The sequence below is a fragment of the Pleurodeles waltl genome, chromosome 7 (assembly GCF_031143425.1).
Source record: "Pleurodeles waltl isolate 20211129_DDA chromosome 7, aPleWal1.hap1.20221129, whole genome shotgun sequence".
In the NCBI taxonomy this organism is placed as follows: domain Eukaryota; kingdom Metazoa; phylum Chordata; class Amphibia; order Caudata; family Salamandridae; genus Pleurodeles; species Pleurodeles waltl.
The window spans coordinates 571,418,351-571,443,656 of record NC_090446.1 but is presented as its reverse complement, the minus strand read 5'-3'; the positions used below and the strand labels follow the sequence as shown (position 1 = coordinate 571,443,656).

General features: G+C 46.6%; 1 protein-coding gene across 1 annotated transcript in view; it reads right to left on the bottom strand.

Moving 5' to 3' along the window:
- Window positions 1-1,110: 1,110 nt before the first annotated feature.
- The window catches only part of PAQR4 (progestin and adipoQ receptor family member 4), a 198,483-nt gene continuing 174,287 nt past the window's right edge, over window positions 1,111-25,306 (bottom strand). The window contains exon 3 of the mRNA XM_069244352.1: window positions 1,111-2,518. Within this exon, the coding sequence (XP_069100453.1) occupies window positions 2,085-2,518 (434 nt within the window). The 3' untranslated portion in view covers window positions 1,111-2,084. The remainder of the gene's footprint in view (window positions 2,519-25,306) is intronic.

Here is a 25,306-nt window from a genome sequence, read left to right as displayed (position 1 = left end):
CCAAGCTGCATCACTCCTGCTGTCTGTGCTTTGTTGGATCAGGGTCGGCATTTCTGGACTCCTCGATAGTCTGTGCCGGTCACAGAAGGCAGGATGGCTAGAAAGAGCAAAATATGTCTGAAAACTGGAATATGTTTGGGGGGCTGGGAAATACAGTGCACCTTGCCTAGAATGAGTTGGACGTTCAGTAGGCTGACATAAAAGTGGGATCGCAAATGTACATTCTCCATGTGGCAGACGCAGTGATGGGGCTTCTCCATGCATTTGTCGCTGATATTCAGCTAATACTTGCAAACATTCATAGCTGCTTATTTTGGGCCCGTCCTTGAAAGTGTGGACCAAGCCAATCCTGCAAACTAAAACATCAAAGAAAGAGGTAGGTGCAGCACTATGATATGTCAAATCAATCTCATCCTAGTGCCCTGAGTACCCTCTGTCAAGATAAAGGCGACAAGGAGGTAGATGGGTTGGTGGGGTGGGGTTGGGGGGATACACTCTAGCACACCACATAATTCACTACAACATAATAGAGGTCCGCTTGGTGCCCTTCATTATTCTACACTGGCAAGCTAGACATTTCACAATGCCAGGTGAACCTCGACAATCTAATGATGGAAAACCAGGTTGTATACACACTCAACTGTTTCCTACTCTGTGCAGGATGTTTTTGTTTGCATTGGAGCCATCATGAAACCTGTAAAATTAATCTTCAGGGGGATTAAAAGGAAAAATGGCACAAAAAAAGGAAAGCAACATTGAATCAATCATTTAGCTGATGTGGAGTCACCGCTGTTCCACACTGCTGTTTTTTTTCTAGAATAGTGAATATATTTGTTTCTACTTCCATGGTAACTATCCACTGCTTCCCCACCCATGTCACCAGCATTCTGCCTTTCCCTATTTTGTTCCGCTATCTCACTGGTTGAAACGTTTCCATGTTTCTGTTATGTCATATGTTTGGAACTGTTTGGTTGCAGAGGGGTATCTGAGAAGCAGCTGACAACGGTGCACTGCAGCCAGCACAATACGGAACCTGTGTCTTATCACAGCGACCTTACATGGAACACACTGGGGTTGGCACCACTGACGGGTCCCAACACTTTTTGGCAATTCCAGAGGGAATCTGAAGCAGCTTTAAGGATGGAGTGGGGGGCAAATATCTCCCTTTGCAACCGGCCTTCTTGCCCTCTGCATTTTCTTGGTACACTTGGGGCAAAAGAAGGCCATATCTATGTACAATCAATCTGGAAGAAGCATGTGCAGTTCCACCCAGGAGGTGCCTGGCCATCTATCATATAACATATTCTGCTGGTATAAAGCATCTGAAGTGGCATGACATAATAAAAGACATCCAGAAGAATTATTCTGAAGGTGTACTGCTGCTTCAGCAAGCAACTTCAAACAATTGAACATTTATGACACAAGCCTCGTGGCCTGTTCCAGACACACGCATCTCACTCGCACTATAATGCCAACGTGTAAACACTATTTTAGATACTAAAAATGTGTCTATTTATCCACCTATCCCAGGGATCTGACCTGGACCGTGCCTCCCATAGAAAAGGAAACCCCAAAAGTGATTTGTGAGCACCAGTTATTCTTTTCTTCGTCACCCCAGAAAAGAAACATGGGTATGGCCCTTGGTACCAGTTAGAACTGAACACCTGGGAGGGCGAATGTCACCAAAGGTGACAGAGAGGGACTTTAGTGACTCTCCGCCCATTTCCAACACCCTAAAGAACATGCCTGAGCACAGGTCTGGCTGGGAGGAAGGAATTGAGACTTCTGGGATCTCGGCCTTGCTGCCCATAGCCCTCACACCAGTCACAAAAGTCCCTGAGGTCATAGATTACTTCTCAGTTTCATACTCTTATATCGGGTTAGAATCAACTCCCAACCCTCAAGTAAAAAGTTAGAACTTGTATTGCGTGGCTAATCTTTGCAGACACCTAAAACGCTGTAAATACATTACTTGAATTACTTCTCTTCCCCCATGTTTGGGGCTGCTTGATCCTACAGGGGCTCGCAATGCCCTCAAACGTGTTGACCGAAATGTCCTTTCTTTATCGCTGTGCGAAGCAGGGTCAGTCCCCTGGGCAGACGTGGGTGGTGACCCACAGCAGGTCAGACACCACTCCCCAGTGCAAATATGTGATGCTCAACACCACCAGCACGTGCATGATCTGGTGGCTGTTAAACCAGTAGTCAAACTTGCCAGGCTTCCAACGCTCAGGAATGCGGGAGATGTTGATCATGCCCCCAAGTAAAGCCAGGGAATCCATAACCAGGTAGTTACGCAGTGAAGACGGATGCCCCGTGCCCAGGCCCACCCAGCGTAGGTAGAAGAACAGGAAACGGAAAAAGGCCTGCCATGCGAATGAGCGCAGGCGGGTGACATTGCTGCTGGCGGTGATTGCACAGTAGATGGCGTAGCTGGAGAGACCTGTGTACGTCAGCAAGGCCGCACTCCGCGTGGACGGGTAACAAAGCAGCGTAACGTAAATGATAGGCAGGGCTCCTGGAAGCAAGAAAAACACATATATTACTTCATGAGAAGAAAACACTACTTATTTAATTTCGTTTGCAGAGAGTGCTGGTGGACTAACAAATATACTGATAAGTCTAAATTCAGTTGGGATAATCGGTTCGGACCATATTTCGTCTTTGGCTGCGGGGACACGATTTCATACCTGTTATCTTACAGAAAACATTTCAGTTACTGACAAGTTACATACCTGTGATATTGCCACAATCGTGGTATGTGAGTCATTACCTTTGAAAAATGCCTAGTTGCCAGTGTGCACCAACCAAGACTGCTTAGTATGAAGGGAACCATTATTGTTCCACAGATTTTGAATTAAACTATCCAGAAAACTGAACTTTGCCCTATGGCATTGAAATAGAGGCATCTACATCGAATAAAGACTGCTGAATTTAGGCCTTTTCCTTGCAATTGGGCAGAACTCCACCCCCTTTAACACAGTTACTTTTATTTTCACTGGCTATTTGCTTTCCCCCTTGTGCTCCAAAGTGAGCAAGATGACAAGCCAGGGCTCCATAAAGCCTTGTGTAAATAAATATAAACATATTTTTCACCCACAATGTTAATTATGATTACACAAGGAAAAGTTTCATACGTGTAATCCTAGTGATATATCATAGGTGTTTCACTGGATTTTTAAGCGACATTAGAAAATTCCTGTTTGCATATCGGGATCCCTAAACACTTTTTTCCACATAAACTAAGTCCATTTAAATGTTGACAATTTGGTATATGTAAATGCAGATGGACACATAAAAGTCTCTCTAAAGCTAGTAGCCTCCATATTTCTTCATGCCTTGCACTAATAGTTGTTACTGAGCTGTGTGTGATCGGCTTGCATGGAAGAAGTTACCATCTATTATCATCTATGAAGAGGCTGTGCCAAGCCTTTGTATTGATGTTTGGGGCACTTTGTGGTTACAAAAGGTATCCAGGTCAAATTTGCATTCTTTGCCCCTAAAGTACTGGAGGGAAATGAGAAAATTGCCAAAATATAGAAACATTTTGTTTAACTTGTGTAAGAAAAAGTCTGTTTTGTTATCTAAAAATGGCATCAACAGAAGCCTTGCTGTGCTAAGATCACAACTTTCCCAGCTTTCAGGAACAAGAGCTGTAAAAAATAAATAAATACCACAATGATAGTCCGTTTTTCTGGTTTTTTTTTGTGGTTAGTCCCTAACTGCAGTTTGTGGAAGTGGAAATGTATGAAACCCGTGCTTCTACCCAGATGCTAACTGGAAGAGACTATATAGCCACACTTTTCACACCTTTTGAATATCCCCCAGGCATTAGATTGAATTTGGAAACTTTTCAGTAGTACCTCTGCATGCCGGAAGGTAGTGCCCTGCAGCTCCGCACTGGTATCATTCCGCTCCTGAAACGATGTGCAGGGTCTATCCAGACACCACTCCAGTGTGCTGACTTCAGTTGCTTTTGAGGACTGCATTTGGGGCTCTGCGTCTGGAGGTGCAGACAATCAGTAGAGAGTGTGCAGATTCCTAGAGTTGGGATCATGTCAATGGATAGAGTCGAAACACAGAAAGGGGAAGAAGTGGAGGGGAGGTGAGGAATCTGCGGCAAGATAATCTCTCTATCAGAAAGAGGGTTACCAAATGTAAATAACTTGTTCTTCTGATAGAGACTTCTAGCTGCATATTCCTCACCTTTTGAATAGATACCAAGGAAGAACCTATTTAGTAATGGGTCTGTGAATGGACTCAAACCAAAAATTCTGGCAGGACCAAATGGGCACAATACTCCTCTCCGCAAACCTGACAGTTCAGACAATGATGCTTCGTGGAGGGATGCCCACGTAGCTGCCTGGCAGATGTCTAGGAAAGAGATCCCACATGCTAAAGAAGTGGTAGCAACTTTGACTCTCGGAGAGTGAGTACGCAGTCCTTACGAGGCCTTCTTTCTAGCCAACACATAGCTGATTTTTATGCAGAACATGACCTACCAGGAGGGTGGTTCTGTTCAGCACTGCTTTGCCTTTTTTCGCTCGAAAGAACCCAGGAAAGAGCTGATCCCTCATCCAGTGGTTTTTCGTGCAATCTATGTAAAAAGCTCAGGGCTCTCTCGGGGTCTAAGCAATGACAGCTCTCCTCCTACTTAAAGGGGGGAGGCAAAGCATAGAACGCTGGCATGATGGTTTGGCCAACGTGGAACATCACAACTTTCGAAAGGATGCCTGTGTCTGCAAAACCAGTTTGTCTGGGAAGAAGGAAGTGTACGTGGGATTGACACAGAGAACCTGAAGCTCACTCACCCGCAGTGCAGAAGTGATGGCACTAAGAAACACTGTTTTAATAGTAAGAAGCCGTGGGGGACAGCTGTGAAGCAGCTTGAAAGGAGTGCATATCAGATAAGTCAGGACCAGGTTAAATTCCCATTGAGGCATGACGAAAGGAGAAGGGGGAATGTGTTGCAGCCCTTTCAAAAACTGCATCACATCTGGTGATTTAAACAATGAGGGCTTATCAGGCAACCGCAGCAAGGAGGAGAGGGCTGAAAGATACAACAGCAGGTCCTACTGGAGGAGCAGTGTTGGACCTGGCCCTTTTTGCAGGGTCATCCCTAAAACGTTTTGCCTTTCTCCTCCTGTTTTTCTGACCCCCTTTTTGTTGGCTTTAGGACTCTGGGCACTTTATCACTGCTGATCAGTGCTAAAGTACATGTGCTCTCCCCTCTAAACTTGGTATGATTGGCTTACACCTGATTGGTACATTTAATTTACCTGTAAGTCCCTTGAACAGTGGTATCCCTTATACCCAGGCCCTATCAAATAAATGCTACTAGTGGACCTGCAGCGCTGCTTGCACCACCCACAGAAGTAGCCTTTCAAACCTGTCTCAGGCCTGCCACTGCAGGGCCTGCGTGCGTAGTTTACTGACATATTGGCTTGGCATCTAAAGTTACTTGCAAGGCCTGGAACTCCCCTTTTACTACATATAGGTCATCCCTAGGGTAGGTCCTAGGTAGCCGTCTTGGGGGGGGGGGAGGGGGGCTGCTATGTAGGTAAAAGGTAGGACATGTGCCTTTATTGGGCGGCATGTCCTAGTAGTGACAAACAGCCTATTTGGTTTCTCACATCTGTGAGTGCTGCTTCTTTCATATGTTTGCATTGGGAATTTCCTTATATATGTCTAAGTAGTAATTTCTGATCTATGAGGAGTAGCATGGGCATGTTTAGAATGGTGGTGGGAAATCCTGCTTATTGGTGTAGGTGGATTTTTTTATTACCATTGTGGAAATGCCACTACCAAGAAAGAACCGCCATCTGAGCTGCTGGATTTGTGGCACTGATCTGCTGGGCTGCAGAAGGGACTGCCATCCTGCTCTGCTGCCTTATGTGTTGGCCTACAGTTCGTATCGTGATTCTGTGGGCCCCAGGTATCTCCAAGGGGTCAGCATTGGATTACTCTGCTGCCTCTGGCCCTTTTTTCCTAGTGCCTGGCAAGTGCTGTACTTTTTCATGGGAGTACTTGCTGAGCGTTAATTTCCCTGCCTCATAGGAGCCCGCAGAGTGTGCGCTCATTCTCCTCCCGAGGCGTTATTTCTCAGGAGAGACTCAGGGCAGTAAGCAGCACACTGTTCCCTGTGAGAAGGGGCCAGCAAGAGAAGAAGAGGTGCAGTGACAACCCTATATAGTGGGGGAAGGGCGGTTGACTGACAATGGCCCTGTGAGGGTGTTACCACAGCAGAGGAAGGAGGAGTGCTGCAGCACCCCTCCCCACCCTTTTCCCCAGCGACTTCTTTGACGTGGGTGCCGAAGTGCACAGAGGAGGGGATCCGCTGAATGGTGGTTGGTAGGTGGGGCTTGGTAGCACCAGGAAGACATTGCCAACTGTTACTGGAGCCCTCTATGCCCCGGAGGATGTTGTGCCTGGGTCAGAAGAGACCTTGGGGTGCCCAACAGCAAGGCACTGAGAGTAGCAGCTGCACTGCTGCAGCTGCTGTGCAAAGTTTAGCGCAGGGACTGACCCAGGCCTCCCACAAGGCAACATACTGTCCTGTGTGCTGTGGCTGCATGCATCCTTGGGGGGCCTTTATGACACGGACAGCAGGACGGGGTGGTGACCCTCGATGGAGGTCCCCAATTTTCTAGTGCTACCTGGTGATCCCATGTCTACAGCGACAGGAGCACAGGAGCTCCTGTGCTGGACGGGGTGTGTTTTATTTACTGCCCATCTTTTAGAAGAAGCGCAGACACACTGTGACCTTCATATAGAATGTGCTTTGGGGCTATTACAGGTAATTCTGCAGTCCCAATGATTTCTTATGCCCTCAGTACCTATGCTGTGATTTATGCCCTGATTTATAATGTTGTTTTTACCTGGTTATAGCAACAAGCATATTTCAGGACCTGCACCGCCTGCATAGGGAGAATGTGTTTGACTTATGCAACACAGAAATCCTTCTTTTTTTTGCATTCATTATGATGTGACACGGTGCAGTTTGTTCAGTGTCGATGTTTTACATGATATGTTCAGTTCGGGAATATTTCTTTTTAGTTGCACTATGATGATTTGAAAGTTGCCTGTTTGGCAAAAGTATTACTGATTTATGTAATTTTGGTCTATGTTTGATATGCAATACAGTTTAGTTTTATATAACCTGGTGTGAAGTCTCTTTTGTAGTGTATTTATTGCATCAGTAGGTTGTGTGTGTTGTGCAAACTCTTTGCACATTGCCTGTAGGATAAACCTGACTGCTCTGGCCAAAGCTACCAAGGGGGTAAGGAGGGGGTATCTTAGGTGTGTAGCTCCCTTACCCTGACTAGAGTGGTGGTTTCTGCCTGGCTTAGGTGCCTACCCTAGCCAACCAGGAACCCCATTTCTAACAGGCAACTTGATCGAAGGACATATACTCAAGGCCAGGAGTTCTGGATACCATACTCTCTGTGCCCAATCGGAGCCACTAGGATGTCTTGGACCCTGTCAGTCCTGATCTGAACTCAGGGCAGGAGTGGGATTGGCAGAAAGTCATACAGGAGTCCTGAGTCCCACTCGAGGTGGAACATGTCTCTGAGCGAGAGACACCTTAGAAACTCCAACACACAAGTGGTGACATTGAGTGTTCCTGGCAGTGGCAAAAAGATCAACCCAAGGTTCTACGTATGAGCGTTAGAGACACTGCGTCACCTCCAGGTCTTGGTGGTCAAGCCTTTTCCAGAAGCACAAGGTCCCTGTTTGTTGCTTTACCACATGGTGGTGGTGTTGTCCATGAGCACCTCAATCAATCTCCTTTTGATGGACGGAAGGAAGGCTTTCAGCACCAACTAGATGGCACTCCCCTCTAGAAGGCTGAAGCGGAGCAGCAAAAGAGAAAAGGCCTCTGATCTTCACCTCTCCCAGATTGTCACCCAAACCCAGAAGAGATGCATCACTCACCACTGTCAGCTCTGGGTGGAGGAGAGGGGCCTGCTACTGATACAATCGCGGTCCGTTAACCACCACTGCAGGTATTTTGCAGTCTCTATTGAAATCTGAACATGGTCAGAGGTCTCTTTGATGTTGTGCCCACTAGGGCTTCAGATCCCACTGCATAGCCCGCATGTGCTACCTGGAGTGCTCAACCAGCATGATGCAGGAGGCCAAAAGTCCCAGCAGGCTCAGAGTTGACCTAACTAAAATCCAGGACTGAGTCTGAAAGAGCAGGATCATAGCCTGAATATCATGGACTCTCGTTCCTGGGGGAAAGGCACAAAACAAAAAAGTGCCCAGAATGGCACAGATGAGTCAGGTGTAAATTTGGCATGTTGATAGTGAACCCCAAAGATGACAGGATGTTCACCATCCTCTGGAGGTGCAAGAAGATTGCCTGGGGCGAGCCTGCCTCCAACAGCCAGTCGTTACGGTAGGAGAAGACTGGCACCACCCTTGAGCTCCTAAGATGTGCTACCCCTGCAGCCGTCACTTCCATGAACACCCAAGGGGGCGCAGGTGAGACCAAAGGGGAGCAAAGTTAACTGGAAATGCTCCCCTCCCACCACGAAACACAGGTAGCGCCGATGGGGCAGCAGGACTGTGGAAATAAGCCAACACCAAATCTCCAGAGTCGAGGGGAGACAAAAGGTAGGCCATGGTGAGCATCCTGAATTTCTCCTTCCAGAAGACACAGACCGGGAATAGGCCGAAGGACTCCATCCTTCTTGGGCGACATAAAGTAGCAGGAATAACAACCAAGTCCTACTTCTGGCGCTGGCACTCTCCCCACAGCTCATTTGGCAAGCACTCTCCCCACAGCTCATTTGGCAAAATGGGCTAGCACTTCTGCCTCAAAATGGAGAGGTGGTCCTCCGTCAGTTATTGCGTGGATGGTGGAAGGTGCAGTGGGGGCGAAAGGAATACAGATTATTCCATGGCAGACCCAGGAGGCGAAAAAAATAACTGTTTCTGGGGAGGTGTCTAGTCCACAGGCCCCCTGCAAGTCATCATACCAGTTATCATCCTGATAGGATTGAGAAAACTTGTCACCCAAATCACAACTGTTATCATAGTCTGAGCCAAAAAGGGAATGCAAAGAATGTTGTCTGCCAGGTGGTAAGCAAAGAGCAGAAACGGACACCTCACTTGGATATCTGACTGTATGAAGGTGGCATGGCTGGAGGAGATGTCTCAAAGGGGAGGGAGTAGCCCCTCTGGACAATTTGGAGTACCCACCTATCCGAGGTAATGGCTTGCCACTGGGGCAGGTGATGGCGTATCCTGCCACCTAGTGGCTCCTGATGTACCTGCGGACTAGGAAGGCTTGGAGGCTGAGGTGGGACTGGGGGTGGACTGGATGACCCGCTGGCTCCCTGATCCCCAGGAGCGTGGGATCCCACGTCCGCGCAGGGGCTGTACAGCAAGCGCGGGTCTTTGGCCAGGTGGAAAAGGACGTGGTTGGGTGTCCCTTCTGTAGCCACGAAAGGTGGACTGCTGGGGTCTAGGTGCAGGCGCGAGGCCAAGGGACCGGGCCGTGGCTCGGGAATCCTTGAAGTGCTGGAGCGCCAAGTCTGCCTTGTCTCCAAAGAGATGTGTGCCATCAAAGGGCATGTCCATCAAGGATTGCTGGACATCCCCCGAAAAGTCAGATGTTCTCAGCCAGGCATGGCGTCTCAATGCCACCGTCGATGCAACCGATCTGCCCAGAGAGTCGGTCGTATCCAGTCCACAATGAATCATAAACTTAGCTGCATCCCTCCCATCTGTTACGGCTTGGGCCAGGACAGTCCGGGCCTCCTCTGGAACTGCAGGCAGCATTTGCGTGACCGTGTCCCAGAGAGTATGGGAATAGTGGCCCAAAAGGCATGTGGTGTTCACGGACCGCAGCGCTAGACTGTTGGAAGAAAACAACTTCTTCCCCAAATTATGCAGTCTTTTTGATTCCCTATCCAGGGGTGTGGCAGGGAATGCGCCAGATGAAGAAGCCTGGATGACAAGGCTCTCAGGTGTGGGGTGTGGGTCAGGAATTTTGGGTCTGACGGCGCAGGCTGATGGAGTCGGGCAATCGTCCTATTTACAGGAGCCCCTGTGCTGGGTCTGGACCAAGTACCCAAAAGGACGTCTGTCAGTGCTTCATTGAAGGGTAAAAGGGGCTCGGAAGAGAAAGACCCTGGTTGAGGCATGTCGGTTAGGATGTTAGGCCTAACCTCCACAGAAGGAAGCTCGAGGTCCAAGACCTCAGCCGCCCTTCTCACCACCATAGAGTAAGAAGCACCCTTCTCCGTAGCCACTCTAGGAGGAGAGAGCATACCAGTGTCAGGGGAGGTGTCTGGTCCACTGGCATCACTCAAATCCTGCACCCAGTCCATTTGTGGGGCAAACTGGTATTCTAAAGGGGCCAGCGACCCCCTCAATACTCTCCCCGTATCCATACCCACAAGAATAAGGGTCTGGATCAACCCTGAGCCCAGGAGAACCCATAGAGAACAGAATCAGCATCAATCGACGTAGTTCTGGCTCCGGGTCGTCAGGTATGAGTATGGGATCGACGTCGATTGTGGGCCCAACTGACGTCGGGAGCATCAACGTCTGACCCGACGCCGGGGAAGGTTGCGTGGCACGACCGGTGTCTGGACAGATCCACGATTGGATCCGGAGGGGCCCTCCAGAGCCGAGGCTGAAGCTGACGGCTTTGAAACCGACGGGACCCCAACAGACTCACCTGTGCCCGAAGGCTCCGAAAATGGGTCGGACCGCCCAAAAATGAGGTGCATGGCCTCGTAAAACTTTTTGAGTTGGGCGGGGGTGGCTCTGGCTCCCGGGAAGTCGGGGAATCGGGGAGCCGACCCAGAAGGCTCCATTGACGGAAGCCTAGAGCGTTGATGCTCTTCCCGCATCGTATCATCTGATCGACGGGGTGAAGTCGAAGAATGCTTGTCTTTCTTCGACTTCTTCTTTTTGTGACCCGAATGTCCCGATGACTTGGAGGACGAAGAGTGGTGGTGACTCCACGGCCGATCTCGAGACCTTCCTCTGGGACCGTGAGTGCCACGGAGTCGAGTGCTGGGCCACCTTGAGCTTTAGGGACCGCTCCATCAAAGCCTTCAGATTCATGGCCTGACACTCGGAGCACGAGTTCGGGTCGTGATCATGCTCCAAACACCATAAGCACACAAGGTGCGGATCTGTCACCCACATAGTTCAGTGACAGGAGTCGCAGGGCTTGAATCCGATCTTGCGGGACATCCCTCGACGAACCCACAAATTCGTCAAAAATATGACAAAAATGTCGATGTGGTAAAAAAATGACTGAGGTAGCTCTTCTCCGGATCTGCGCGTAGGCTGGCGCGGAAAAAAAGAGCTGACGTCAGCGTGCCGGGGTCGCACCTATATCCGATCGCGACGTCATCACGGCGAGCACAACGCCAACGATGCCCGTAGAGTCAACAGACGTTACCTGACGGCGCGCAGAGGTACTGCTCGAAGAAAAATTCTCTGGATCCAGTCTGACATCTGGGGAAATTCAAAGGTAAGGAATCTGCAACTAGAAGTCTCTATCAGATATGATAACTTACACATTGAGAATGCTCTAAAAATACACATCACTTTTCCCTGCTGCACCAAACAGGATTTAATTCTATGGGTCTCTGGTTGAACACATATGCATCTGTAGAGATCACATTAACCAATTGAGATTTCATAACATAAAATAATGCATTTCCCACTGAATAGTTTAACTTTCATTTATTTTACATTTAAGATGTGTTATTTTATATGTAGGTTCTTGATGGTGAAAGATCAACAGTATAGTTACAGAATATTTTGTTCTTTTTAGCAGTGCCTTTTATTCTACCTCAGCGTTCACTGACCCCATCCCAATTACAGTAGTCATGCTTTTTCAATGCGTTTTGACAGCTGCTTTGAATAGTTATGTAGACCCAGATTCAACATTTTCTCACACAACGCAGCAAAACAACTTGCTGCTCTGCGTAAAAGAGAGAGGGCAGGAATAAGCCATATCTATTAAAATATGGCGCAGTGCTGTCCTCCGCCTGAGCTAGCGCACAATATGCAGCCTAGCACCAACCCAGTAAACCTTGCGCTGTGGTGCAAGGGTGCCTGTGTTTTTGCAGGACAGGGCATCGTCCTACGAAAAATACTCTTCCTGAGTATGCAGGATGCAGCACACTCAGAAAGAGGAAACAACAAGGAGAAATAAATATATTTCTCCTAGTTGCATTTTCCCTGGGAAGGCGTACAATTCTAATGCATTCCCAGGTCTACCAATGTAGGTAAATTTAGGAATCCTTAGAATACATAGGTGGATGCGTGGGAAGGAACAGTTTCTTACCTGTAACTCCAGTTCTCTTGTAGGGGAATTTCCATTATAGTCATAACCATTGAATAGTCCCGTTCACGAACTGGGACACTGAATAGTCCAGCACACGAGCGGGGTTCCTGGAGCGCTTCTTCACAATATATCCTCTTAAGTGAAGATATTCCCCTTTCTTCAACAAGGCCTGCAGAGTCACTTAAGGAAGAAAGTCATAATGCAACCTATAGGAGAAGGCTACAATGGCCCAATTCTTCATCTTTAATTCAAAAAAGGGCCACGGGATTACATATGTATAAAATGTGATGGTGTTTTAGTACAGAAACACCATAAATGTCTTTCACAAACTCTTTTTTGGGGTAACAGAGAGATGAAGCAAGCCAGGACAGTGTAGCCCCATAGGCTGCTATTATATAAGTGAAAATAGGGGCTGTGCCCGTAGGAACCCAGAGACCACCAGAATCCCATGATGCTGAGCAGGTGACAATTGCTTCAGTTCTTTTTTCCCCACTGACTGCTGATTGGATTCTGGAGCACTGAGCTCGACCTTTTCAAAGGTTTTTTTCTCCACAAAATCCTCACAGATTTTGTTGTCAACTGTTTTACTTGACAGTTTTCATTTCTCTCTAGCAGTATCTTAATTTTTCTTACTGAAGAGTGGAAGTTTTTAGTCAAACAAAATGCCATCCTTTAGCAACAAGTGGCCTGCTTGTGGGAGAAAGGAGGCCAAAACAGACCCCCAACGAAGTATGTATACTTTGCCTTCCCTCAAGTCATGTTCTTGAGTCTTGTCAACACTGCAATTCTTTTTCCAGGCGAACCCTGAGAGACAGGGAGAAGATCTGGCTACATGGCACAGAGGACCGTCAATGGCAGCAAGCTTCATCGGAAGGTGGCACCTCAGGGCGAAGAGAGGGCCAGTCCTCTACCAGGGCCCTTCCAGCTGTCTCTTTTACTTACAGAAAGAAGATGACAGTGCAGAAAAGACATCGTCCCGGTCGATGTCAACAGCCTCAACGTCGATAAGAGGAACAGCGCCTACCTGTTCGCCGTCATCCACAGGTTCGACGTTGAGGAAGCAGCGAAGAACATAGTCAGCACATGACCAGTCAACACACAGGCCTCATTCAATGTCGAAAAATCCAACTACACCATGACGCTGACATAACTCACCGTCAAGGTCCCCATCGACATTGACATAGCGTCATAGATTGCTGTCAACGGCAACATCAACACGCTGCGGTCGATCACCATCTATGAGTGGATCGACATCGAGGCATCAAAGGAGATTAATGTCAAGGCACACAAGATCAACATTAAGAAGTCTGTCATAATCTGTAGCAGGAGGCGAGGAAAAAGAGGAGACACAGTTATTTCTCTCCTGATTCAGAATTTTCCAGGACATACTTCCCTTCTTCAAGGGTTAAGTCTTGTTCTCTGAACTGCCTTATCTCCTCCTCCATCTCCCCCACCCCGTCAAAACCTCCTCGGCTAACTCAGATTCTACCTCTCACCACTTCCACAACTACAGGTCACTCCCAGATCAAGATCCAGGTCTCACCTTAACTCAAGTAGGCACTGACATAGGTCAAGATTCTAATAGTCTAACCGCCATGGTCATCGCTCTCGCCCTTCGCATTCCCGTTCTAACCATAGGACCCCTAACACATCCTACATTTCAACAGGGAGATATACACCGAAGCTATCTGACTCGCCACCAGTGCAAGCTTCACCAGTGGGCAACATTACAACATCTCAAGAGGGGAGCTGCAAAACTAAATATATCCATGTCAACTCTGTCCACTTCAACCTCTGTTATTTTTTAGATGCTTCAACACAGAACAGCATCTCAACCGTTACTTCCACTGGTGCCAGGCTTCCTTGAACCAGCCATGGATCTTTTCCTAACTCCAGCCACAGATAAACCGGCACCTTGCAGACTTCGAAAGAAGTATCGCCCTCCGGAGCAAGATTCTGCTTTCCTTGGGACAGATCCTAAACCAGATTTGGTGACCATAGTAGCCGTGAAGAAACAACATGCCACTACTCCCACCTCTACAGTACCACCAGATAAGGAGAGTCGCAGGTTGGATTCCGTAGGTCGAAAAGTTTTCAGTTCCAGCCACTGCCCTTCTAGGCAGCTAGATAGGTCACTGTCGGAATCCATGCAACAGTTTGCCGAGCATCTTTCCAGGAATAAAAGAGAGGATTTTATTGAAATCCTAAATGAAGGCCTTATGGAATCCAACCAGGTTATCTGTGCTGCAGCAGACGCATCCATAATAGCAGCACACAAGTACTGCCACAGAGTTGCTCTCCGGAGACATTCTTGGCTCCGTCTTAATAGTCTAAAACCAGAGAATAATAAATCTTCCTTTCTCTGGTACCACACTGTCTGGAAGCCATACAGATGATGAAATGGCTAGGATGGAGGTGGCGAGGGACACTCTAGAGGCAGTCGGCTTAGAGATACCCAGGGAACAAAGAAAATCGTTTCCCCCCCTACCAACGTCGCACCTATTCCCAGAGGGTTCAAACCCCTCACTGGTATCAAGGATGTCAACAAAGCAGTACTCAACAACAGCACTAACGACTCTACCAGTCATACCACAGAAAGCAGTCTAGGGGAAGACCTACCCAGCAACCTGCCCAAGGAGGCAAACATCCATCCGGGTCAAAACCCTGAATCTTTATTTCCCCCTCTTCTGTTAATCACTCCGGCAGGGGTTAAACATCCAATATTACCTCAGTGGCAAAACATCACTCAAGAGTTCTGGGTTCTGAATATTGTTCGCAATGGATACTGTTTCAGATTCACCAGCCCTCCACTGTCCATTCTGCCAAAACCATCCAGATTCCAAATCTCACAATTACAACCGGAGGTGATCATCCTCTTACAAAAGAAGGCGGTGGAGCCCGTTCCTCCTCCCCAACAAGGAACTGGAATCTATTCCAGGTACTTTCTTGTCAAAAAGAAATTAAAGAAAAACAATTCAGACCCATTCTCGACCTCAAAGCAGCCAACAAGTGGGTTTGGCAAAAAGAGTTCAAGATGCTTTCTTTACACCAAATTTATCCCCAGCTACACTAAGGGGATTGGCTTTGTTCCATCGACCTTCAAGACGCATACTTTCACATCTCAATTGCCAGAAAGCACCGCAAGTTCTTGTGGTTTGTAGTAGGTCAAGATCACTGCCAGTACAAAGTCCTTCCATTTGGTCTCAAGTCAGCACCCAGAACTTTCTCGAAGTGCATGGCAGTGGTGGCTGTCCATCTCAGGAAAAACAAAATATTTGTCTACCCATGCCGAGACAATTGGCTGATCAAGGCGTCCACGTCTCAAGAAGCTCTGCCTCATTATCACTGGACTTGCAGTCTCCTCAAACGATTAAGCCTACAAGTAAACCTTAGCCATTCAAATTCTGTCCCGGTTCAGACATTGCACTACCCAGTAGCAACCATCGACACCTTACAGGCAAGAGTGTATCCTTCAGAGGAGGGACGTTAATCGATCATTCTTAAATGTCACTCTCTCATAACAGGTTGCCGCCCAACAGTATCCTCTCTCCTGGGTTCGTTGGCAACCTGCATTTTCCTCACACCGAATGCTTGTCTACACATGCAACCATTGCAGGAATGTCTTGAGGACCAGTGAAACCAGCTGACGAGCAATTGGGAGGACAGGATTACACTATCTCTTCATGCAAAGATATCCCTGAAGTGGTGGTGCTCCACAAGAACCTACTTAAAAGGGATGCCCTTTTACCAGGAGGTTCCTCCACAAACAATAGTAATGGATGCCTTACTTCTAGGCTGGGGGGGCATGGACAACCTCCAAATCCAGGGCACATGGTCAGTCAGAGTCCACATACCACATCAATCTCCTGGAGCTACGAGCAGTCCATCTGGCGCAAAAAGCATTTCATCCATCCTTCAGAACCAACTCCCTGCTTGTACAAACAAACAATACAACTACCATGTACTATCTCAACAAACAGGGAGGGACGAAGTCTAGACTGCTTTTGCACGAAGCCCAGACAAAATGGAAGTGGCTCTTAGCCAGGAATCTGACAATCATTGCTACAAATCTTCCAGGTGTGCCAAATTTTCAGGCAAACTCTCTCAGCAGGAATCTGCAAGAAAATCACGAGTGGGTTTTGCACTGAATGAGACGGAGCGAGCGAGACGGAGCCGACGCGCTAACAAGGGCGCGCTGTAGACGCAGACGAGGGCATCCGCTGCCGTTGCGGACATTGCAGTTGCCGTGAAGGCTACTGAGAGAGGCAGGGTGAGCGCACCTGTGTCAGTCACAGCAGCGGAGTGAGTGCACCAGGGCCACACGGAAGCGGCCCAGCCAGGTCTGGGTGCAGCTTGTGGGCCCTGTGTGCCCCGCTTACCCACCGCACCTCCCAACTGCACCTCGCTCCCCACCTACCTCCTCACTTGCGAAACCTACGAACCTATGAACATTCAGCCCTCGGACTCCCAGCCCACTGCTGTACGTTGTCGCGTGTACTACTTCACCTACTATTATCTAAGCAGAAGGTGTAGTGCGCAGGGTCTACCAGGGCCCACCATTCTCCACAGGCCGCAGTGAGCGCAGCAGTTTTATAAACTGCTGCAGAGAGAGTGCACCGGGGTTACACGGAGGCGGCCCGCTAGGTTGGGTGCAGCTTGTGAATCCCCCGGGTGCCCCGCTCACCTGCTGTGGTGAGCCACTGTAATCCTGCAATCCTAAACATCAGGAAAAAGCAAATTGCGCTTCTCTTTCACCAATCCAGGCCAAGAGAGAGCCACCATGAGATCGGGGCGACTCAGGATTCTAGCTGAGGGCAAAGTCAAACCTTTAAAACCCCAAAGGAGGACGCAAGGGAAGGGAAAGTGCTCACCGAAGCACTCAGCGCCATGTCCGCAAAGTAGGAGACAGGATCAGCTGCCCCTCACTCCTTTTCAGCTCTACTTCAAACAAACAGAACTCACTAACAAGGCAGACTTTTTGAAAGATCCAGCGGTGGCTTTCTTCTCAAACCCTGACACCGACGTGGGCCTTCCAACCCCACTGATTCCACAACCTCTCATCACGGGGCAGCTGGGGCCCGGGCAGTTAACAAACCCAACACAACAATCAGGGGTAGCCCTCCCCTGTCAGGAAACATCAAAGGTCCAAGCTCCTGAAGAGCTTAGTGAACCCCTTCTCCAAGGGCAACAAATCAACTTCAGTTACTTAAGTAGCCCAATAGCGCACAAAAACTCGCAAGCAGGTAAAATCGTGACTATGGCTCAGGTACATGCCCAGGAGCGGGAAACTTCTCCAGGTGCACATCTACAGGTTTTAACGGGCAACCCAAGTAACTCCGAGCTTCCAATCTCTACGGGTAATGCGACAGAGGTACATAATGACACTGGGTATGTGAAAACCCACCAACAATCAACCCCAATCCCGCGGTCAAATTTCAACACCCAGGGGAACAATGAGAGACTGGTCATTGGTTCCGAAGTAATTACAGGGTTGGAAGATTCCTGGTTACAGTCGCTCTCTATAAAAAATAACAAAGACCTGGGAGAAGCGCTGGACTTAAAAACTTTTGATCTAGTGAATCCAAAGGACCAGCAGTCGAGCTATCCTCTGGTGGTAGAAAGCATTAAAAACAGTATTACTACGCACCAACAAGAAGGAAATTTCAACCCGATTATTGAACTTTCTAGCGAGATGTCCAAAATACAATCACTTGAGGAATTAATGGTAAAAAGCAACTCGATTGCTTCACCTTCCAATAATATCCCCTCAGAGTCCATTAACAGGGAAATTCTATTCAAAAATCCCGCTCACGCAGGCCACCCTACTTGCGAAATGGGAGATCTAACACGACTACACACCTCATTGCTGAATGCTCTACATACTTCAACAGTGGTTCTTAACATGCAATCAGATAAATTAGACTTACAAATGGATCTAATGAAGGTAATGGCCGCATGCATAGCAGGCATCAATCACAAACTGGACTCACTGGCCATTCGTCCAACTGAACAAAATTCCAACCTCCAGCATCTTCCTTGTAATTGTGGCCCAATATTAGATAAACTGTGTACGTTACCACAAGTCTTAGTAGAGATTCTGCAGGAAGTTAAAGCAGGGAAAACCAATGAGGCCATCTCCAGGAACCAAGATACATCTGAAAAGACACCAGCCTTTGGGGTAAGCAGCCCAGCAAAAAAAGATGCAAACATTCAGTGCATTAACCCAAAGGTCACAGACGGATCAGATAGATCTTCACAGTCGGAAAAAACAGCGTCTACCAATTTGGAGAGTATAATTGAACAACCAGGTCCAGCACTGAAACCCCTAACAAAGAGACAAAAAAAGCGAGCAAGAAAGGCAAGGAAACAAACACGTGCCAAAGCTATGAATGACAATCTGTATCCCATATTTTAAACGCTTCGGCAACCGCAAAATCGAGCTTTAGGAACCGCAAGCAGCATGCAAATCTTAAATAGCTTCAAAGCCATAAGGGAGGGGGTAGTCACCAGTCCAGAACAACAATTCACTGGAGAACACATACCTGCTGACTCGCCAGTGTCGCTCAAATATAACATGCCACACCCAACATCCCAAGACAAATTGAACGGGCATGCATTGGCCACGAGGTTGGCAGTTCCGTGTCAGGGAGACCTAAGGGCAGGAAATTGAATCTACAAGGATAAATCTGAAATCCATTTAGATGCTCAATTACCAGTGAAGATTCCACCAGAGCCACCCTCCTATGCAGCTGTCGCTCAAGCCACTTCCTCACTATCTACAATAACCCTTCCGGACAAGACCCAGGGCATCTTGTCGAGTCTCAAAATATCTTCCAGGCAAAGATCGTCCGCCCAGGTCAATGCGGGGCAGGTTATAGTTATCCCCGCAGGCACAAAGAACAATAAATTCACTCCTTTAGCAGACGACTCGCAGTCCAGACTCAATCCTCGCACCAGAGAAACACACCTGTCACCGACCCTAAATCTCAAATATCCTTCTAGGGAGGTCCCAACTACTCGTCATGATGGACGAATAAAGACAAAAGTAATGATTCAAAATACTCAAATAGCCGCAACAGACCTTGAAAACAAAGCCTTTTTAAGCAAACAACCAGGCACGCTCAAAAGGGCTCCAAGTAGAAACAAGTCGGAGGATGGTCAACGGAACAGGCCTATGCCACACAGAATTATAAAGCATTCCCAATCTAGTCATGTTATTGAAAATGATAGGGAATCAAGGCAGGTCATTCTAACCCCAGATTATGACTCACGCGGCCAACAAGATAGCCTGAACAGGGGCAACATTCAGAGGCTTTTGGCAGAGCTTCCTTCAACTAAGAAAATTATGTCCCCAGATTTAATATCACTGAAATTCCTCTCCAACGGCACTCAGAATGACCGGGAACAAACTCTGACTATGTGGCGAACAAGCGAAATCGCTGCTTTAATTATGGCAGCTAAGCAACAGTTTGAAATTTGGGGTATACGGCTATCACAACCAACAAGCCCACGTTATCCTTTTCCCCTATTGTTAAATCTGAAAAATGAACCAATCCAAAAAACAGAATCACAGCTCCGCAAGCGCGGATGGGGCCCTGACGTCGGGGAAGCGGAACAGCGTCAATCCAAATGGGGGGAAAAAGATTCAAATACCTCTATTGACCCCCTAATTGTAGGGAATGGAGCACAAGACGAATGGAGATGGATGGCACGTACCCTAAATTCAAGGAGAAGTAATTGACCCACCACACGTAATGCACCATATACAGATCAAAGGCCGACCATTACTATTATGTCCTGGAACATTGCGGGAGCAAAAGCAATTATTACAGAAGGATTTACAGTAATGTCCAGTTGCAACTACTCGATAATATTGCTGCAAGAAACATGGCTGGTAGACCCGATAGAACTAGGAGGCTATTCTCTACACCAAATTGGAGCTGAAAAATCAAACAAATCAAGCAGGGCAAGCGGTGGTCTAGCCACATACATCTCTACGGCTCTTCAGGTCACAACAGAACAGCTGGCCTTCTCATCAACGGACTTACAGGCAATAAAAATCAATTTTAGTTTCAATCGTCAGGCTCCACTTATTATCTTTAATGTCTACGCCCATCTGCGGAAACATCGCAAAGTACTTCTCTTCGAGACGTTACTACAAAAGGTATAAGAGATACGGTGCGCTAATCCAGCATGGGACATCTTAGTAACAGGCGACTTTAACAGCAACCTGATATTTACTCCAGAACCGGACGAGCAATTGGCAGCAGAAAACGCAATTTGGTCAGTGCTACCACAGTTACCATCAATAAAGATGAAACTGGATATAAGGGGCAAGCAATTGGTCGAGGCCTTAGAACATCTGAATATGAGGGTGCTAAACGGCAGGGTGAAAGGTGATGTCCCGCCCAGCTTTACTCATCATAGTGCAAAATCTGCAACTACAATTGACTATACTGCCGTCTCTCTTCCCCTGCTGGCACATGTTAAAAAATTCAAAATCATACCTACTCTTCACAGTGACCATTCGCTTCAGCACATAGAATTGGCTTGGAACGCTCCGGGTTTTCTTCCAGCCATAAATGAATTAGGAACAGTAACCTCTGTCAATCTAAACCGCTTGTTTTGGACGGAGTCCTCTTTACCACAGCTGTGCAAAAATATAAAAACCCTGCTTCAATCAACAGCATGCCAAGATCTCTCAGCGGGGGAAGTGTGGGCCAGCTTTCTACAGTTAGTACCATCACTTGGCTCGGCCAGACATCAAGCTCCAAATCATAACCGGAGGCCACTAACTATGCCAACAAATATCTTAGAATTGAGAAAGGATCAGAGACGTAAACTCAGATCCACAAAAGATAGACCTCCTACAGAATCTTTATGTGCCCAAATAAAAACCCTTTGGAAAAATTATAAGAAACAGCTATGGCAAATACGAACCCAAAAGGAGGATGATTTCTGGATCAAATTACTTTTCAACTTAAGAAAGGCTAATACTAGAGAATTCTGGATGTCAGTGAATGAAATAGACAGAAAAGCAAGAGAAATAAACTGTACTTCAATTTCAGAAGATAAATGGGTGGATTACCTGTTAGACATTTTTTTAAGCCAACCCCCCCTGTAGAAAATCAGCAACTGAAGGCTTCACTAAAACCTACAGACGTTCCTCAGAGTGATATGAAATTCAGTGCCAATAAAGTAGCTCAGGTGATCAGAAGGAGCCGTAGGGACGGGGCTCCCGGCCCTAATGGTCTCCCTCAAGCTATATTTAAGGCGGATCTCGATTATTGGTCAGCTAGTCCGAAGTCGAACGTAACAGTACCATTCCTGATAGTTGGAAAGGATCCATCATTAATCCTATATACAAAGGAGGCAGCAGGGCAAACCCAGCTAGCTATAGGCTGATAGCTCTAATTGACAGTGAGGCCAAATACTTTGCCTCTTTAATCCTGGCAGACCTGCTCATCTGGTCCAATTTAAATAACTTGGTCCCTATGAATAAAACTGGTTTCCGGAAGGGCTACGGCACAGTGACTAACATTCTTGCGCTAGGAGATATAGCCAACCAAGCAAAGTGCTTAAAGAAAAATTTACACACATGTTTTGTGGACTTCAAAAGTGCTTTTGATTGTGTGGACAGAGCAATTCTCTGGAACAAGCTACGGAGTTGGGGTTTGCAAGAAAGTATTTTGAGGTGTATAGAATTGTTGTATGACAGAACCTGGGTACGAATCAAGGTAGCAGACAGCTCAAAAGTTTCCAGGAGGATACCAACAAATATAGGATTAAAGCAAGGCTGCATGTTGGCCCCGCACCTCTTTAACCTCTTCATGGCAGATCTCTCAGCAAAACTAGACGCAACCAACTCACATTCTCCAAGGATGGGAAGTCTGGCTATAATACATCTGTCATATGCTGATGACATTGTTCTGTTAATCCACACAAGAATAGGGTTGCAACGACTGGTCACTGCCTTGGGAGAATTTGCAAAGACAAACAAACTAGAGGTTAACACTTCAAAGACAAAAACAATGTCAATAGGCTGCTCTTTGAATCCTGCAAACAAAATAAAATTAAACAGTTTCACTCTCGATATGATCTGCAGCTACAAATATCTTGGACTTACAGTAGACAATAAGATCAATTTTGTGTCGCAAAACCAGTATATTCTACAGAAGTCTAAAGCCTTGACGTTCGCTTTCTGCACTCTTGCTAAAAGATTAACTGGCCCATCATATAAACCACTAATGGCGGTTATGTCGGCCAAATTCCTTCCAGCAATTACATACGGAAGCGCAGCCCAATACGGGAAAGATGCTAGCCTCCTGGAAAGGCAGCAAATAAAATTCTATAAGCAAGTCTTCAACCTTCCTCGCTCTGCGTCCCCTGCACAGATAAGGCTGGAATTTGGTCTAACACAACAGCAGCTCGACAGAAAGGCCCACACAATAAAGATCTGGTACAAAATAAGTAAAAACACTGTCAGCCCGCTAGTAGCGGCACTATGGAGGTCAGTAAACGGCAATCCTAATTCAGTATACAATAGATACCTGAACAACTCCTTGCAAGAGACGAAAACAAAGTACCTATGGGATTCCAACATGTCGTATTCCCTTTTGTGTCGAGCGATAAAAAAGGAAATAAGTATCCAATCTTTTCTAGATGATAAAGCTAAACTTGCGCAACGCTCACACGCCTGGCTGGTAATGCACACTTATACCATCATGGCCCGCACAATACTTGGCTGAAACCTTCGCTCTTCACATCAAGTATCGCTTCTTGACTCTGCGTTTGGGAGCATTTCCTGCTAGAGCGGATCAACCATCATGGAAGAATAGAGGAGAGACTTCCTGCAGGCTATGCAAAGGCCCGAAAGAAGATATGGTTCTCCTGATTTGTATTTGTCCAGCCTTAAAAGAAGCCCGCAGACAACTATTAAAACCGCTTTTTATGAGAAATGGGACTCGTTCCTGTCGGTCAGCGGTGATGTCAATGTTTGATCCAAATGATGCACAATCAATATGCAAATTTATCAAATTCTTGACCGCACACACCAAAGACGTAAACCTGCCATCAGTGATGCATACTTAATCACGCACTTTTTTGCATCTTAGAATTAAGAAACTGATTTTAGATCCTCGCATGGTTTCACGGCCAAGGAATTTACTGAATTTTATAGAATTTTAGAGATGTTTTTTATCTTTAAGCATGTTGTATTATGAGATGATTATTATGGTTTTTTTTAACTAAACAATAAAGATGATAAGGTGGGTTTTGCACGACGACATTGTTCATGACTTATTTCATCTGTGGGGCACACTTTCCATCAACCTGTTTACTACTGCAGAAAAAAAAAAATACCAAAGCTTCCCCTCAGGGTATTAACGACCAGGGACACTGTGGAATGCCCTATGGATCGACTGGTCCAGCAAACTTCTTTATGCTTTTCTACCCCGATTTCCCCCTAATACAAGCGGTTCTCATCAAGCTGTCCTACGAGACCAAAGATGACCCTAATAGCTCCAGAGTGGCCAAGCCAATGGTGGCTCACGTTTCTTCTTTATCGGTCCATCTGACCACATCTCAGGCTAGTGGTCTATGGCTTCTTAAAAGGCGCAGCCTCTATTTTCAGTCATCTAATGGCAGTCTAGGGGTCTACACTGTCTTGATTTGCTTCATCTCCCAAAAAAGGGTTTGTGAAAGACATTTATGCTGTTTCTGTACTAAAAAAACATCGAATTGTATATACATGTAATCTCCTGGCCCTTTTTTGAATTAAAGATGAAGAACTGGGTCATTGTAACCTTCTCATACAGGCTGCATTATGACTTTCTCTCTTAAGTGACTCTGCAAGCCTTACAGAAGAAAGGCAAGCATCTACACTTAAAAGGATATATTGTGAAGAAGTGCTCCGGGGTCCCCGCCCATGGGTGGGCGTATTTTGGGTCCCTGCACGTGGGCGGGACTATTCAGTGCTTATGACTATAAATGGAAATCCCCTGCAAGAGAACACCCATGCTCCACCCATGTATCGCCTTCCCGGCATAGTGTAACACAAAGCAACGACTTGTGCTGCCTTGAGTTATAATAGATGTACCCAAGCCATGCAGTGTGCCTCTGCATGGCAAATCTCGTTCTAAGTTTTGTGTGGCACACGGGCAATTCAAAACTTTGATAAATCAGCCCTCTAATGTCTGAAAAAACAGTGATATTAGCATATGGTGTCCTGCCTTCCCGTACCTTCATTATGTACCTTTTTAGTTGTGTTAGATTATCATGCAGTCTGCATTTATTTAACAGTGTACTATTCATTCTGAAGAATTGTAAAAAAAAAGACTGAATTCTAGTTTTAAATGAGATTGAGAAAATGTTATTAATCTAGTCAGTGTACTATGTGTGACCGGGAAGCCTGGGTTCAAATCTCAGATTTCCTGTATATCTAAATTGTGTGATCTAAGTCAAATCAATTTACTTTATGTGTCTCATTTACTTGATAGCCTTTTTGAGAGAACTTTCAAGTAATTTGGTTTCAGATGGACTGTGTAAAATACTCACTTATGTTTTAGTAGCCAGTAATGTTCAACCATCCACACCAATAATTGTCCATAATGTAAAGCACACCATATAATTGGTTCACTTTGTTCACACCTGGTGTTGTCAAAAAGGAAGGTTAAGGAATGTTTTAAAGTTCACGTTTAGAAATGTTCACTTCAAATAAGTGCCAGTGCAATGTTGTGATCTAATGTACTAAAATGAAACACTACCATATGTTTTTTCAAAAAGATGTTATTGTTGGATGCCAAAAAGAGGTTACATCGAATGATGGTAGCCAGATATGTAGCAGAAGATTCCACCGAACATTTACAGAGGAGATGTGCTGGGATACATACATTTATGGAGCGTTAGCACACAATTTAAAAATAATTCTGTGTAACAAACCAACCCGTATTGAATTGTCCTCCCCATCCTCCTGCCCAGTCACCA